At 45.7% G+C, this 17,765-nt stretch overlaps 1 protein-coding gene across 1 annotated transcript; it reads left to right on the forward strand.

The window, feature by feature from the left end:
- The first annotated feature begins 1,838 nt into the window (after positions 1-1,838).
- Positions 1,839-7,729, forward strand: LOC131737127 (uncharacterized). The gene is made up of 2 exons (XM_059024183.1): positions 1,839-3,643; positions 7,415-7,729. The coding sequence occupies exon 1, from the start codon at positions 2,592-2,594 to the stop codon at positions 3,564-3,566; it is 975 nt and encodes a 324-aa protein (XP_058880166.1). The 5' UTR covers positions 1,839-2,591; the 3' UTR covers positions 3,567-3,643; positions 7,415-7,729.
- The last annotated feature ends 10,036 nt before the right edge of the window (positions 7,730-17,765 follow it).

Raw genomic sequence — 17,765 nt, forward strand, 5'->3', positions numbered from 1 at the left:
TGATGCGAATGCAAGGGAACTAAAGTCGACTCAGAGGAGCTCTTTCAAAAACACACTCGGGTTAATGACACAGAAGCGTACCTTACCGTAAGTGGGAGGCAGAGGAAGTGAGCTCCGCGGAGCGACTACTTATTCCCTCAGCAGGTCGGACCAAGGACGTCACTCCATGGAGGGGCCTATCGGCAGCTCTGACATAAAATGCTCAGCGAATACCTACCTACGGCAGGCATATCCCAAAAGTATTGGTCGGTGGTCGTATTCAAATTGAAAGGGAACACTGCTTAATTGTGATAGCTTTCTTCGTGGCTGATTGTGTGCAATCTCGAGTAGGTCGGGTGTTTATCCACTCGGGGTCCTCTATTTTCTCCTACACTTGACCAACCCTATAGTAAGCAGGCCTACACTATTAAATAATATATTTAAATAATATATACAGTATATTTTATTAGGAATATACTGTTTCTGAAAATGAACTGATTTATTTATTATTCCGAAATGATTTATTTAGCCCCTAATAATCAGGCATAATGCAGTAATTACATTTTATGAGCAAATGTTTCATTGGGTTACCTCTGGAGTACAGTATGTGTCATCATTGTTTAATCATTGTTTCTTCTACAGTAACCAAGGTTTATCTGGAATGTTCCTTTATTAAGTCAGCTTAAATTTAGTGTGGTCAGTCTTGATTCCCAACTGCCTTTTTTGAAGTGCCAGGTTTTTCATTTGTGTTTGCATAATGTTTTTACAACAGAGCATTATGTGAGAGTGCTGTCTATTTGTTGACTAAGACTAGTATATGAAACAGAACACTTGAACAAAGGGAGTAAACTGAAGAATAAACAAGAGAAAATAGCCAAGACATGAAAGAAATGAGATAGCAAGTGGGATTTAAATTTGTAAAGACAAACACCCACCAGTTCCCAAGGACAAAAAATATAAACTGTATTGCTATTCACATCTATAGATGTTTACACAGAAACATAATTATCATAATTTCAGTACTATACCTTAATACAAAATGTGAATGCTTTGAATCATGTGTTTATAGTTCTGCATGTGTTTTTGTTCTGCATGTGTTTTTTGTTCTGCATGTGTTTATTGTGTCAGCATAAAGGGATATTTTCTCCACATGTTTTTTTTTTTTTTTAAACTCTAACCTGTTAAATACCCTGTTATGTGTGTTCTGCATAATTCTCTATTGTTTCCACTTAGGTCAGTTTGTTCCATACTTACTGTTCCAGCTTCTGGGCTGTAAGGAGGTGAGGCAGGGAAGCATATTAGTGTTACATTGTGAACTGAAGGCCACTGTGAAGGTGAAGCACCGTGCAGTGAAGTCTGAGTAGCCGCTACAAACCAGAGGCACATTCTACCTTTGTCTGGGACAGGATGTGTAGAAATGCACTCTGTTCTACTACACAAAACTGGATTCTTTGCCTTAGTTCTTTTTGACTGGGTTTCAAATGTGGTCTTGTATTTGCCCAAGCAAGCACTGAAGAGCAGCATAAAGCACCAGTATATTTATTTATGATTACAAAACTAAAGAAATAAATGTTTGTCACTTTTGTTCCGAATAAAAATTATAAATATTAACAAGGCTGTCCAATTATGAAAATGTCCAAAAACCTTATCACAACCTTCTTTATCATTGTGACAGGGCTGGTGTCTAGTACTACTGAAGATCGTAGGACAACAGGACGCTTTAGATTAGGTAAAAGGAAAGTAGGCACATTTTAGCAAAAAATATGTTATTTATGTACTGGTACAGCAAATTACTCATTTGTATGTAGTGTAATGATCCTTTACAAATTGGTTACAGCTTTGAGTAACTGTGACAGGATTGAAAGGAGTCCCTGTTGTAATTCGCCCTCCCGACCACCGGCAGCGCTGTGTAGGGTTGACCGTGATTGGGTCAGGAGGCTGAACTCTGACCATACAGGAAGTTCCGGGTCAGGCGGCCATCTTGGCCCAAGGTGGGACCATGCGGCCGTCAGGTCCCATCATTGCAATCAGCTGTGCTGTTCTCATCGATTGGCTGACGTGAGGCAGCGTGCTGATTGCAGGGGTGGGACTTGGCAGTATTTAAGCAGTATGGTTTTGCCATTCGGCCCCCTGTCCTGAACTGAAAACACGTGCTGTGCTTTGTTGTTGTTTTGTTTTATCAAACTGCTGTAATTCGCAGAAGCTTGAAACTTAAGGGACTTTGGTGGATTGCCGCAGTGGAAGAAACCCAGGACAAGCCAGTAATCCGTGGAAGGGGGCCAGGAGGCGGTGAGAGGAAACCCACTGCAGGAGCACAGAGAAACCCAGTGCTTCCTTTATTGTTGTGTGTAACGGGACGTTTTTGTTTATTCTTTTTATTTGAAACCTGAGTTTACCATCGCTGGTATTCCAGGTGGTTTTCTTGTTTATTTTCTGGAATACTGGACTGTTCTATTTTTGTTTGTTAAAATAAAATCCTGCCTGTACCATTGAAGGTACAGGGCTCCAAGGACTAAACGACACTTCCGGCTCCTGTGTGCTGTCATTTCTGGTCCTTCCCTAAAGCTCCACCCACTACCCTCCCACAAGGTGGTGTCAGAAGCGGGAGGAGCATGGACCGGCACACCCTGCAAGCCGTCTTGGAGGATCAGGAGAGACACCGTGACGGTGTAGAGCGGCGTCGGGAAGAACGGGATGCTCAGAGGGATGCTGAGCGTTCAGCCCATCTGACCGCGATGACTGACAAGATGGCGGCCATGTGTCTGGCCATTCAGAACCTGGTAGTGGCCCAGGCCCAGGCCCAAGCCCAGGTCCCGGCCGCAGCAGCTGGACCAGCGCAGCCGACGCCCAAAATCCGGCTGCAAAAGATGACCTCAGAAGATGACCCGGAGGCCTTCCTGACCACGTTTGAGCGGGTGGCTACAGTGTCAGGGTGGCCAGCCAGATGTTGGGCGGCACAACTCGCCCCTTGTCTGACTGGTGAGGCGCAGGCAGCATACCGGGCCCTGAGCAATGTGGCAGCGGAGGATTATCCCCAGGTGAAGGCAGCTATCCTCCAACGCCTCAATATCACTCCGGAAACGCATTGCCGGCGTTTCCGGACCTACAAGCGTCCAGAGGGAACCCGGCCCCGCATTGCGGCCCAGCAACTCTGGGACCATCTGACCCGCTGGCTGCGTCCCACTGAACGGACCACCCAACAAATCATGGAGTCTGTGGGGGTCGACCAGTTCCTGGAGGTGTTGGAACCGGAGACTCGAGCCTGGGTCGCTCGCCACAGTCCCGAGACGATGGACAAGGCCGTCGAACTGGCGGAGGCTTTCGAGGATTCACTGCTTCGGGTGGACCCCAGTCCAGCCCCAGCAGTCCCAGTGAAGCATCGCCCTTTACCAGCGCACCCAAGGACTGCAGCGAGGCCTTCAGTTTTCCCCGTCCCTTTGAGCGCCTCGACTCCAAAGTGGAGACCGAGGTTAGCTCCCAGCTGGGCCAGAGAGAATCCCTGGACCCCCCCCCCCCAGTGGTGGACCAAGGGACAAGCAGCCGTCTCCCACAGCGTTGCCTTCCCCTACCTGCTTCCGGTGCCATGAGGTGGGACACATCGCGAGATTCTGTCCTGCCGCAATGGAGTGTGACGTGGCCTTGCGATGTCCGGACGCAGAGGGTGGTGAGTACAGGGGAAGGGGTCGGGAGGGGCCTTGCATTATTAATGTAGTTGTTGGTAATATGAGTACCCACGCATTAGTGGACTCAGGGTGTAGTCACACTATAATTCGGTCTGCTCTCTTGGAGGGTACGCCCTGGCGGCCACAGGGGTCTGTGACCATCTCGTGTATTCATGGAGAAACCAAGGCGTATCCTACCACTAAAGTTAGAATGACTGTGGAAAGTCGGACGTGCCACGTAGTCGTGGCCGTTGCTAAAAAGGTGCCATACCCAGTAATTTTGGGTCGAGATTGGCCTTACTATACACAAGTTAAGGTCAATGCGGCTCGGCCACCTATTGTAGAAAAGGTGGTCGCAATGGGGGATCCAATTGGCCAGATCTTCCCCTTGCAGGCCGACATATTTACTTCCAGGTTCCGGCCCCATAAAACTAAAAGAGAGCGGAGGGCCGAGAAACTTGAGGGGGCATTAATGAGGCAAGGCTGGGGATTGGTGGGAGAATCTGCTTTGCCTGTCAAACGAACACAGAAGGGGGTGGGTGTCCAGTGTGACCAGCAGGAGCGGGTTGCTGAGATCCCTAGAGCAGAAGCTACTGTGGCCCCGCTCGGCATACCGCAATTCTGGGACCGGGGTGTGGACCTAGAGTGGGAGCAAAGTAACGACCCCACTCTGGTGCACATCCGGGGGCGGGTTCGGTCTGTCGAGGGGAAGGAAGTTGAAGGCTGCGGGCCGCTCACATTTCCTCACTTCATCGTGATGGGGCATTTGCTGTATAGGGTATCCCAAGCCCCGGGCACAGGACAGCCTGTAACCCAATTATTGGTTCCGGGGTCTTTCCGCCGGGAGGTCATGCGGTTGGCACATGATATTCCCTTTTCTGGCCACCTGGGGCGGGAAAAGACCTTGGAACGAATACTGGCCCGGTTTTATTGGATGGGACTCCACGTGGATGTGAGGAAATATGTAGCGGAGTGTCCCGATTGCCAGAGAGTAGCGCCGGGGCGGGTTCGCCCGGCCCCGCTGGTCCCACTGCCCCTGGTTTGTACTCCCTTCGATCGCATAGCCATGGACATAGTGGGCCCAGTGCATCCCGCCGACTCTGGATATACGCACATTCTAGTAGTGGTGGATTATGCTACGCGATATCCAGAGGCGGTGCCACTGCGCTCCACTAGTGCCGTCGCCATTGCTAAAGAACTAGTTGAGATCATTGCTAGAGTAGGGGTGCCCAAAGAGATTCTGACGGATCAGGGAACCAACTTCATGTCCGATACCCTCAAAGAAGTATACAAAATTTTGAAAATCCGTCCCATCAGGACCTCTGTGTACCATCCGCAGACAGATGGCCTGGTGGAAAGGTTTAATCAGACCCTGAAGCAAATGCTGAGGCGATTTGTGAACCAGGAACAAAAACATTGGGCAAAACTCCTCCCCTTCCTGATGTTTGCAGTGAGAGAGGTGCCACAGAGTTCAACAGGGTTCTCCCCGTTTGAGCTGCTATATGGGAGACAACCCCGAGGCATTCTCGATCTCGTGCGAGAAGGGTGGGAGGACCAAACCTCTACTTCTAAAAATGTAGTCAAATACGTACTACTACTAAGAGATCGCTTAGAATTAGTCGGTCGTTTGGCTCAAGAGAACCTGCGCAATGCTCAGCATCAGCAGCAGCAGCAGTACAATCAAAAAGCACGAATTCGGACTTTTCGACCTGGAGATAAGGTACTGCTGCTCCTTCCCACAGCCGAATCTAAGTTGTTTGCCAAGTGGCAGGGGCCTTATGAGGTGGTTCGGGCTATAGGGAGAGTGAATTATGAAATCAGGCAGCCCGACCATCGAAAACCACTCCAAATTTATCATGTAAATTTGTTAAAACCCTGGAGAGACAGAGAAGCCCTGTTTGTTGCTAATGATAGCCCCGAGGAGGATTTCGGTCCTGAGGCAGGGCCATCTGGTCAAACAGCTAAAATTTCGATGGGGGAACAGTTACTTCCCCGTCAGAAACAGGAGCTGGGTCAATTAATTGAGGAATTCAGTGATGTTTTTTCTGAGTTGCCCGGTAGAACTGACATTATTGAACATGCCATTATTACTCCGCCAGGTGTTCGGGTGCGTCAGAGGCCTTACCGGATCCCGGAAAGTCGGCGGGGTGTAATGCGCCGGGAAGTGGCCAGTATGCTCGAGCTGGGAGTAGTGCAGCCTTCCCAGAGCGAGTGGTGTAGTCCTGTGGTAATGGTACCTAAGAAGGATGGCTCCACTCGTTTCTGTGTGGACTTTAGAAAGGTGAACGCTATCTCTAAGTTCGATGCGTACCCCATGCCTCGAGTGGATGAGCTCCTCGACAGACTGGGTAAGGCGAGGTTCTTGTCCACTCTGGACCTGACAAAGGGATATTGGCAGATCCCGTTAACACCCAGTTCCAAGGAGAAAACCGCATTTGCTACCCCGGATGGCTTGTTTCATTTCAAGACCATGCCCTTCGGTTTGCATGGGGCCCCAGCTACCTTCCAGAGACTGATGGACAAGGTGTTACGTCCCCATCATCAGTATGCGGCAGCATATATTGATGACGTTGTTATTTTTAGCTCTACCTGGAAGGAGCACCTTGATAGATTGGCGGCTGTCCTGCAGTCTTTGAGGGAGGCGGGGCTAACAGTCAACCTAGGCAAATGCGCGTTTGGCAAACAAGAGACCCAATATCTTGGCTTTAGCATGGGTAATGGTCGGGTGAAACCAGTGGCTTCCAAGGTCCAGGCCTTGGTGGACACTCCGGTCCCACGAACCAAGGCTCAAGTGAGGTCACTTTTGGGGCTGGCAGGCTATTATCGCCGTTTTATCCCCGAGTTTTCCACCATTGTTAGCCCCTTGATTGACCTCACTAAGAAGAGCGCCCCAAACACTGTAAAATGGTCAGATGAGTGTCAGGAAGCGTTTGACACGATAAAGCGGATACTTTGCCAAGCCCCTGCACTAGTTTCACCAGATTTCGACAGGGAATTCATCCTCCAGACAGACGCCTCGGATGTCGGTCTGGGGGCCGTCTTGTCCCAGGAGATCGATGGGGTAGAACACCCCGTGCTATACATTAGCAGGAAAATGGCTCGAAGGGAGCGCAACTACTCAGTTATTGAGAAGGAGTGCCTGGCCATTAAATGGGCCACAAACTCTCTTCGATATTATCTCCTGGGGCGGTCCTTCACTCTTGTCACAGATCACGCTCCTCTTAAGTGGCTAAACACGATGAGGGACACGAACGCCCGGATTACTCGGTGGAGTCTGGCGCTGCAACCCTTTAACTTCACTGTTAAACATCGTTCGGGTAAGGAGCATCAAAATGCTGATTTTTTTTCAAGGGAGGGGGGTCATTTAGGGGAGTTAGGGTTGGCCGAGTGTGCCTACGGCTCCACTCTGAGGGGGGGGATGTGTGACAGGATTGAAAGGAGTCCCTGTTGTAATTCGCCCTCCCGACCACCGGCAGCGCTGTGTAGGGTTGACCGTGATTGGGTCAGGAGGCTGAACTCTGACCATACAGGAAGTTCCGGGTCAGGCGGCCATCTTGGCCCAAGGTGGGACCATGCGGCCGTCAGGTCCCATCATTGCAATCAGCTGTGCTGTTCTCATCGATTGGCTGACGTGAGGCAGCGTGCTGATTGCAGGGGTGGGACTTGGCAGTATTTAAGCAGTATGGTTTTGCCATTCGGCCCCCTGTCCTGAACTGAAAACACGTGCTGTGCTTTGTTGTTGTTTTGTTTTATCAAACTGCTGTAATTCGCAGAAGCTTGAAACTTAAGGGACTTTGGTGGATTGCCGCAGTGGAAGAAACCCAGGACAAGCCAGTAATCCGTGGAAGGGGGCCAGGAGGCGGTGAGAGGAAACCCACTGCAGGAGCACAGAGAAACCCAGTGCTTCCTTTATTGTTGTGTGTAACGGGACGTTTTTGTTTATTCTTTTTATTTGAAACCTGAGTTTACCATCGCTGGTATTCCAGGTGGTTTTCTTGTTTATTTTCTGGAATACTGGACTGTTCTATTTTTGTTTGTTAAAATAAAATCCTGCCTGTACCATTGAAGGTACAGGGCTCCAAGGACTAAACGACACTTCCAGCTCCTGTGTGCTGTCATTTCTGGTCCTTCCCTAAAGCTCCACCCACTACCCTCCCACAGTAACGTATAGAGTTAATTTGCACCATCTGCTGGTTCTAGTCTGTGGAATATCTCTCAGCTGTGAGGAGGGCAAAGAGGTCTGTAGCTGTGCCTCTGATGTATCCAGAGTAACACGAGTTAACTAGTGGGATAAACCAAATTTACAATACAATGATGTGTTTTTTTATTTGGCTTAAATTTCGCTCTAAATTTGCTCAGATCATTGCATGCCATTAAGATTTCCCAAAGGTTTTCCATCCTTGAAGCTTAAATATTAATGAAACTGAGTTCCCATTTCCCATGAAACAGTACTATAAAAAGAACCTTAAAAATATACACCCCAAAGTACCTACATAATAATATATGCAGTATATGTTTCATAAGGAATAACATGACTTGTTTAAATCATGTTTATGTGTATGGAGTTCTACACATTGTCGAATAGATACTGTCATGTTTAGGTGCTATGACACACTGCTGGTTTATTGCCTGTAAAATTATAAGAAATACATTTATAGAATTGCTCTTATCCAACTTACACAAATACATTTATAGAATTGCTCTTATCCAACTTACACAAATACATTTATAGAATTTATTTGATCCAACTTACACTCAGCTCAACTTGTATTATATGACAATGTGCTGAGAAACAAAAACAAAAAGTTTATTCTTCAGGAAATAAATGGCGGTCAATAAAACAATCTGCATCATAGCATCTAAACATACCATGAGAAACGGCTTTGGTATCAAAGTTAAAAGTCCTTTTCAGCTATGAGTAATGATGCATTTCCTTAGTCATTTCACCTGCAGAATGAAATTGTTCCCACCCTCTTAACGTCTTTTTTCATGTCATTAACAAACCAGTTGTGTCCCCAGCTGACTGACATGCCAGTAAAATGCTTTTATCCAGAATATACAGCTGAGGTGAAATGACAAGTGTAAGACAAGGAAACAGAGAACTTTTTAAAACCTAGAGTAGTACCAGATATCTTGTTTTAAAATGAAATATGTGTTTCTTTCAAAACTGCACAATTGAGATGATGAGACCCATGTAGTAAATTAGAAATTAGGCCTACTATATTTTGTTTGCAACCTCTAACTGAAAAAGATAGGGAATTTTCAACACAACTAACATTACCTATATAATATGCAATCAACATCCTTTTGAAAATGTGATTATGACTGCATGAATGGCAAGCACATGGTTTGAATGTGTGTTGAGGTAGTGTGGATAGGGTGTAAATAAGGGAAAGAGGAAAATTCAGTGTACTGTCATATACTTCTGCTCTACAATGGTGCTCTCTCAATCCTAAATCAATCAATGAATCTGCTTTATAATAGGATTTTCGGAAACCCTTCCTTGCACTTGCTGAGGCTCTTCAGTCTGAGATCAAGCCTTTTAAAATACATTTGCTAGGTCTGATTACTTACACCTTTTGCTGGTGGTTTAACTGAATCGGTCAATACAAAAGTAAACCATCCCCAAAGGCCCTGTAAAACCTCACGGTAAGTAAACCATCCCCAAAGGCTTTGTAAACCTCACGGTAAGAATGCACAACTGCAAACAAACACTGTTTATTTCCATTTCACTGGTCCTGTGGTGCTTTGTAACACATGTATTGCTGCTTAAAAAATACAACATCAAATTCTGCTCTGAACCACAATCCAAGTCCTGGACATGCCTAAGATGCCTGCCTTATGGGACACCCTGTATATATATATTGAAATTAGTTTTAAAAGGTGACTGCAAGAATACAGTTGTTTGATATGGACATGGAGTGCTTGTTATAGCTGGCTTTTTGAGTCCTTATAAAGAATCATAATAACTTATTTTTGACTGCTTAAAGATATACAGTAAGTAGCTTTAAATGTCATTTTAATAGCTTTTTTTATGAATTTCACTTATTTTATGGTTTGCAACAGAACCCAGATCCAGGTTTTATAACAGCTTATCTTCTTCGTACTAATAGTTTTGGTGAATAGCATATTAAGTTAGGCGTCTTTTTTTGTCTGACCTGCTGACTTCCTCTTGTTTCAGGGTGCATGAAGTTTGATGTGTTGTTTGCTGTTTACTCTTTTTAGCTCTTCATGTTTTTGTGACAGTGGAAACCACGTAAATTTTACACTATTATAAGTTATAGGATCGCTCGGACACAGAGCCTGCAGAAGAAGAAAAAGAAGGCATTCAGCAGCCAAAAGAGGAACCATAAGCACAAGACTCCTTGCATGAGGAGTTAAAAAAAAATAACTGAAAAAACTCCATGGAGTCATATTCCAGATAAAACTTTGTGTCTTAATAATGTTGCAATGCTTGCCGAAGGGTAGTGTATACACAGGGACAGTATAGATAATGCAATGCCAATGTGTTAGCTGAAGCAAAAAACAAACATTCAGTATAAAAACAAGTGTTCTGTATGTGTGTACGTGTACAACCACTGAACCAAATCATTCTCCCTGTCTCAGTGTTTTTTGATATCTCGTGTGTTGCAAATCAAGTCAAGGGTGTACGTTGCCAAGGATCTAGTGTTTAGGAATGACAGCATTTAGTTAGTCACAACCTTTTGCGGGTTTAACCATTACCAATTAAAAATAGCATTTTGTCAGTTGGAATTTACATGACGTTCATAATAACTGTTCTGCAGAACAGTTTTCTGACTGCAGAACAGTTTCTGACTTTTCCAATATGGAACTGGAGTGTGAGATGAGCTCCATGAGGTCTAGAGGTCTGTTTAGTCACAGAAATGCATTATCCAGAGGCCTGCATCAAGGCTGCCATGTCCTGCTCAGTAAATGTGCATGCTTTTTTTTATTTTTTATAAGGTGCAACTGCTTCCAATCTTGTCTTTTTTTCAAAATCCTACGAGATTCTCACAAACGTTGTTTGATTTTTCTAGGGAACACATTAAGTCCTCTAGAATTATTTAAAGCGTTGATTTATTACTTATCTTAAAAGAGAAACGTTGCTAAATATTCTAGCAACTGTTGTTTGTAAAGCAGGCATTTATGCCCAGATGTGTGTGTGTGTGGGGGGGTGTTCTTCCAATGGTGGTATTTTGAGCAATCCCAGCAGGCTGTGCACAAAGGATGAATCAGAAAATCAACAAAATCTGAGTATCTGCTTGGACCACGACCAAACCCATTCATTTAATCTAATTTGGTTCAACTCTTTCGAATTCAGCCGGTCTCAAATCCCAGATATTTAAATATTCTTGCTCCTGCTCTGAGTTGATCCAATGCCTTTCAACAGGCCATTTTACCCTATGGGAGAAGCTGCTATTTTGTTATAAATGGGTAGCACGTTATAATTTGCTTTAATTCTGTATTACAAATGGAGAATAATTAATTAAAAATTCACCCAAGCCACCTAGTGGCCACTTAAGACAGCACAGCCCCAATCCTGTTAAAATGTCTCATAACACTCACAACCCTATATCTCCCATTCCTCACTGAAATAAACAACTGTGGTCACAATAGCAAGACTGAAAACAGAAAGCAACTGACTAACCATAAAGGTAATGTCCTTTGAGAAGGCTGTGTAGAATAGATGCCTGCTAAACCATATCTACAATGGACAGGTAATACATAAGCTAAGCTGTGAACAAGCTTGACAAGTCAGTTCAGAAGCAAGGCCCCTCTACCTCTTTAGTCCCCAAATGATTTTTAAAAAAAAATCTAGCTTATGCTATAAACATGCACATTTTAATTCTATTGTATCATTGTACGTTTGCTTAGTGGTTCTTACAACAATTGCTCAATTCTTTCTGTCTTTTTTTTTTTTTTTTTTGAGGTGCTTTGACTGAGTTCAGGAGCTGCTCTTCATTTCCAGTTGCCTGCCATAGAGATGAGGTTTTGACTGATCTAGGCTATGTTACTATCGAGGCAACCTGAACTGAAGAGCAGCTTAACACAGACACAAAAAATGAAAAAGAAGCTACCTGTTTAAAAACACACACATTGCTCCTGACTACAAACCTCCAGCCCCTAACAACAGACATGTGTTTCATGAGTTGAGTCCTCTTCATTATCATTAAGTCATGGTGAGTAAACTCATACACCCTGCTACAGTGCTGAGGGCCTAAACCACAGCAAAAACAAATGAGCTGCATTTCATGATCAATACACAAAATATGTTATTGAACTATTTATTTATGACAGATCAGATTCCGTACCACCTCCACCCTGTCTCCACAAGACAACACTAACATGATAATCTAATTAACCAGCAATCCTCTTGTTTATATAAAGTCCATCCTACATCAACAAACACATGATCAAGAGGAAAATGTAATATGGTCTTTTGACAAAAAGTATTTTTCATAAAATGTTACACTGTACTAATGAAACAGGGCTTTTTTTTTTAAATAGAGAACTTGATTTTATCCCTGTCTGGTTAATTTTGAAACCTCATACTAACAAGAAATGCATTAAAAAAGAAAGAAAAACAATGGTATATGTATGCGCTTGTTATTTTACTTATTGTAGTGAATTAGGTATAGTATTATACAGGGGCCAAATGGAGGGCACACGCTGCTTTCTGCAACAACCTTAAACTCAAGAAACACTTAAGGGTAAAACTGAAGGGAAATTTAACTTAAGGTGTTTCATGCAACTGGCCATAAGATTTTATTATGTGTGCTTCCGTCCTGAGTCTGACATTAGTCATTTATGATGTGTGTTTATTGAAACTGTACTGTGTCCTGTTATCCCAAGGTAACAGGATTTGGAATTCCTATGACAGTGCTTCATATTCAAGATTCCATATCATTCTATTTATTGGCATTAGAACAAATTATAACGTGCTACCCTCATCATATTGTTATTGTTCAGTATAAGAAAGTTCCAGAATTTTTATGCAATGGACTTATGTAATAGTTCTAGTGTCTATTTATCAGTGTTGGAGGTCTACAGGAACTAGTCTGTATTTAGTATTATAATGACCATTGTCTACCTAGACTACAGGTGAAAGTTTATTATATATTCCTGGATATTAGCACTGAACAGAATGTGTCTACATTTGGTGTCTTTTTAAAATATATTACTGCTAGAGAATCCATTATGTCAGAGCCTACAAACCAACTGGTTCTGGGCTACATTAATGATTTTCTTTCACTAAAATATAATGAATTGCTTCTTATTTACAGGATTCTGCTATAAGCACTGCACTAACTGAAAGCTGACTAAACATACATGTGTAGTTTTATACATAACGGGCACAAGCTTCCCCCCAACTTAAAACCTGCTTGCCACAACTACACTTAATAGTAAGAGGTTATACATTATTTATTTCAGCAGCAAGCAGGAAGTATAACATCGCAGTTTGTTAGATTAACTATTACAGGGCTGTAGCCACCCATGAAAAGTCAGAGGCACTTGCCCATGCACCTCTCATCCACATGGTGTCGCTGTTCTCTGCAATGACAGTAAAATATTTTGAAGAGGGACTTTTAATGTATCTACACAAATGCATTTTATTTTGCAGCAAAGCAACGTGTAAAAGTGCCTAAATAAATAATTATTAGTATGATTGTAACCGAGGTCTGTGCCTTGGGTGCCTCATAGCTGGCTACGGCCTTGTATTATATTGTAGCGGCGAGTGCAGGCGGACCGGCTATGTGGCTGTATTGCCTTCCGGTTCTGTTAACTTGTGGGACTTGATTGCTTGCATCATGCGGCACGGGGGTCACCAGGTGTTGTTCACATGAACCCCATGCGGCTGAACAGGACTCTGATTGGGTGAGGAACGTGATAATCTATTACATTGTTGTTAGTTAAAGGTCATTGGATGCTGATTGGTCAAAGCTTCACATACTTGTAACTTTGTGTTTTCTGTGTCTGGGTCTGAGGGGGGATAAAAGAGGGTGCATCAGGTGTGTGAGTGTGTGTGGATTCTGAGAATTGTGAGCTGTAAGCTGTGTTACTTGCTGTGAACCTGTTGCAGCAAATAAAGAGCCTGCTGGCTATTGAACTGTGCTCTGTTGACAAAACTGCCTTCTTTTTCCAATAACAATTTCATCCAGTGCTACACTGGTGTCAGAGAAGTGGGATGTCAAGAGAACAGCCAGGTGGAATAAAGATCCCGGGATTCGATGGGACCAGCAACTGGGAAGCCTTCGCGGTGCAGCTGGAGACACTGATCAAGCTGTACTGCTGGAGCGAGGCAGAGAAGGCAAGCCGACTGACTGAGGGCGCTGAGGGGCCTGGTCGATCCAGAGGGGCTCAAGTTGAGGCTGCGACACAGTCTGCAGTCAGGACTTTTAGTGCAGGTTCATGCAGCGGGAGGTCTCCTTCCTGGGACACGGAGTAGGAGGGGAAGGCATCCGCACTGAGCCCGACAAGATCAGCGCTGTCCGGGACTGGCCAGTTCCGTCCGACTAACACCAGCTGCGAGGGTTCCTGGGGCTCGCCTCCTATTACCGCTGCTCCATCGCCCTGTTTGCCACCATTGCTGTGCTGAGGAAAGAAGGGCCATATGACTGGACTGCTGCTTGTCAGAGCGCCTTTTACTCAAGAACCTTTACTGCTTCCCCTTGATCCAACTCTCCCGTTCCTACTTGACATGGATGCCACCAATGAAGGGATCGGAGCCATGTTGTCACAGCAGGGCACAGACGGACAGCGTGTAGTGGCTTATTTTTGACGGTCCCTGAACAAGGCAGAGTGGCGATACTGCATCATCTGACGGGAGTTGCTTGCAGCTGTGGAGGCGGTCCGCCATTTCCATCTGTGTGGACTGAACTTCCTCATCCGCACAGATCATGCTGCTTTGCAGTGGCTGCTGTTATTTCAGGAACCAGAGGGGTAGGTGGCGCGCTGTATCAAGCAGCTACAGCTCTTCAATTACCAAATCCAGCAGAGCCGGGACTCACCACAACAACACAGACGTGCTGTCCTGTCACCCCTGTACTTAGGAGGACAGCAGCCACTGCCACAAGCGGGAAATCCGGGAGGACCGAGCAGAGAGAGGGTAAGTACCGAGGATGGCGTAGTGGAGGAGGCAGCAAGACCGGGATGTTGATCTGCAGCCAGTGCTGCACTGGCTGGAGGAACACCAGAGGCTGCTGTGGGACAGTATAGCTCTGCAGTCGCCAGGGACAAAGGTGCTCTGGGCATAATGGAGCAGTCTGGCCATCAGGGTACTACAGCGGCGGTGGAAACAGCCAACAGACTGGGAGGTGAGGTACTGCACGCTCATGACACTTTGGGGCCGCCACTAAAGCGGCTCTGACAGACGTTCCACTGGGTCCATTGCCGTCAGGACGTGGAGGATTTCTGCAGGCTCAAAGAGTGTGTCGCAAAGAAGGGACCTCCGAGACAGTCGCACGCCCCACTGCAACAGTTTCCAGCCGGGGAGTCCATATGACAGATCGGGGTCGATATCCTGGGCCCCTTTTCACGGTCTGATCGGGGGAACCACTACATTGTGGTAGCTATGCACCACTTCACAATGTGGCCAGAGGCATATGCAGCCCTGGATCAAAAAGCAGAGACAGTGGCAGAAGTGCTGCTGGAAGGCTTTTTCTGCCAGTTTGAAGTACCACAGGAGTTGCACTCGGATCAGGGGTACAACTTTGAGTCCTGGGTCTTTGCAGAGATGTGCCGTCACATTGGGATACATAACACCTGCACCCCCAGAGCGATGGGCTGGTGGAGCGGAGCGGTTCAACCGTACCCTCTCCACCCAGTTGGCTATTGTCACCACTAGCCACCGAAAAGACTTGATTGTATAGCTGCCCCTGGTACTTTTAGCCTGCCATACTGCCGTGCAGGAGTCGACCAGCTCCACACCTGCTTTGTTGATGCTCGGCCGGGAGATCAGAACCCCGGCTGATTTACTGTTTGGCCGGCCACCCGATGCTGCAGGGGATACCCCATGGCCTGAGTAAGCAAGGCGCTTGCAAGATCGGCTGGACACCACGCATTGCTCCGGGTGAAGGGCCGCCACTTTTCGGCCTAGCTTGTGTGGCTTTAAAGCCCCCGCTGTAAGCAGGGACGCTACCTCAAGCTGGACAGTGCTTGGGTGGGGCCTTGCCGTGTCCTGGAATGACTTGCGGAGGTGACCTATCAGGACCAGTTGCCACCCAGCGATCGGATGGTGGTGATCCATCCGGCTTGCCCCATACCGGGGGAGGGGGTGCAGCAACAAATGGGGGCTGGGCCTTCAGGCTCACCTTTGCCTGGGACTTCCACATCGCCGGCTGCCTCTGACAGCCAGCAGTCTGTCGTGGTGAGTCCCACTGACATCCCAGCGACTGTCCCTTTTCGTTGGCCACAACTCCACAGACGCCCGCCTCAACGCCTCCAGGACTTTCTGGATTCAGACAGTCGAGAATTTTCCGATAGCAATTTCATCCAGTGCTACACTGTTTAATACAATACAAACCACACCATAATTTATTCACAACAGGTTAACACAACATTTTAAGTCTGAAACATAACCATATGACACAGGGCTTCCAGAGTTTAACAATGTCTTTCACATTTCAAACAAAAATGATCTCTTTTTAAAGATATTATTGTTACTGTGGGTTGCATTTAAAACATGCCTGTAACCCACTGAAGATATTTTTTTCAAATAATATTGATAAGGAAATTGAGTCACAGATCTATTCAACTTTGGTCCAAAACGCTTAATCCACATTACCACCTCCTACTTGTGAAATTCTTTGTAACAATTTCTGTCTGCTGTCAGGCAAAGAAAAACATTATATGTAGTGCAACGGACCTTTCTTTTTTTCTTGCAACCAAGATTTCGACAGCATGCAGAGTTCTTTATTTCTGCCATTTCAAGCATGTGGCTAGCGTCCTTCAGAACAAACCCCTTTGCAGGCAATGGTGTGATCTTCCTTCGGTGTGCCAGCTGGTCCTCATTGGAATCATCACTGGACTGGCTTGTAGTCTGTCCTTCTGCAAGCAATCCGAGCAGTGGCTAGTTCCACCTTTTAAGTTTAGATACTCCATAACCTCTCTCTTTCTGTCCCCTAAGGAACAGTCAGTACTGTAACCATGATTTTGCTGCTGACAAATCCATCATGTGAATGATCACCTTAACTGTCCATTTCTTGGTCCTAGCTTTTGCCCTGCAGTAGGATATGGTGCAGTCGATCATGTCAACTGCTCCCGTTTTGTTTTATTGTATTGCCTTACAATCTCTGGACGACTGACCTCGCTGTATTTCTTTTTCTTACATGACCATTGTTTGCAATTATCTTATTCCTTTAGTCCACTCACAGATGAAGCCAGGTAGATGGCCTTGTGTGAACGAGTGGTTTGCAGTGTGCAGGTGTACCAGAGACGCAAGTGCTCCAAACAATGACAGAGTTCACGGTTCTAAACAGTTCTTTTATTTCTTTCTTTCAGCTTGTAACCGGTTAAATAATAGTACTGGCTCTACACAATGATGTGTATCACCAGCATATAAACCACTGGGTTGAGTCCCGAAATAATACAACAAGAATAACACACAATACAGACATGGTCACTTCTCCCGATAGTGAGTGCTCTTAGTGCAGGTGTGGTGCAAGGCAATAATAGTGAAAGTGGTGCAGGCTTGTAGCGACAGCTCCCGGTTCATGTTAGCCATCTAACAATGACAAACACAGACAGTTAGCAACAAACAAACCAAACACTTAACGCTCACGATATGTTTCTCAATTCTCCGTTTCCTTTCAATAACCTTAACAAAGGAACAGAGTACATCGTCACATCCCCTGTTATACCCTTAGTCACGCCCCCTGCGATAGTTAGTTCAATCACGTCTCCTCCAATCCATGACTGACACATCGCGTACCGCATTAGGGCGATGACTTCAGGCACTGTGACTCCGCCCCCATCCTGGATGGCTGGCTTCCGACTGACCCTGGACTGCCAGACCATCCAGTACGAGGCACACTGTTCCTGTTATACAGCGCCCTCACAGGTCAGGAGGGAGATTGTTGACTAGGATTCACTCGCTCTCTGTCACACCTTGTTATCCAGCCATTT

The sequence above is a fragment of the Acipenser ruthenus genome, chromosome 1 (assembly GCF_902713425.1).
Source record: "Acipenser ruthenus chromosome 1, fAciRut3.2 maternal haplotype, whole genome shotgun sequence".
NCBI lineage: Eukaryota > Metazoa > Chordata > Actinopteri > Acipenseriformes > Acipenseridae > Acipenser > Acipenser ruthenus.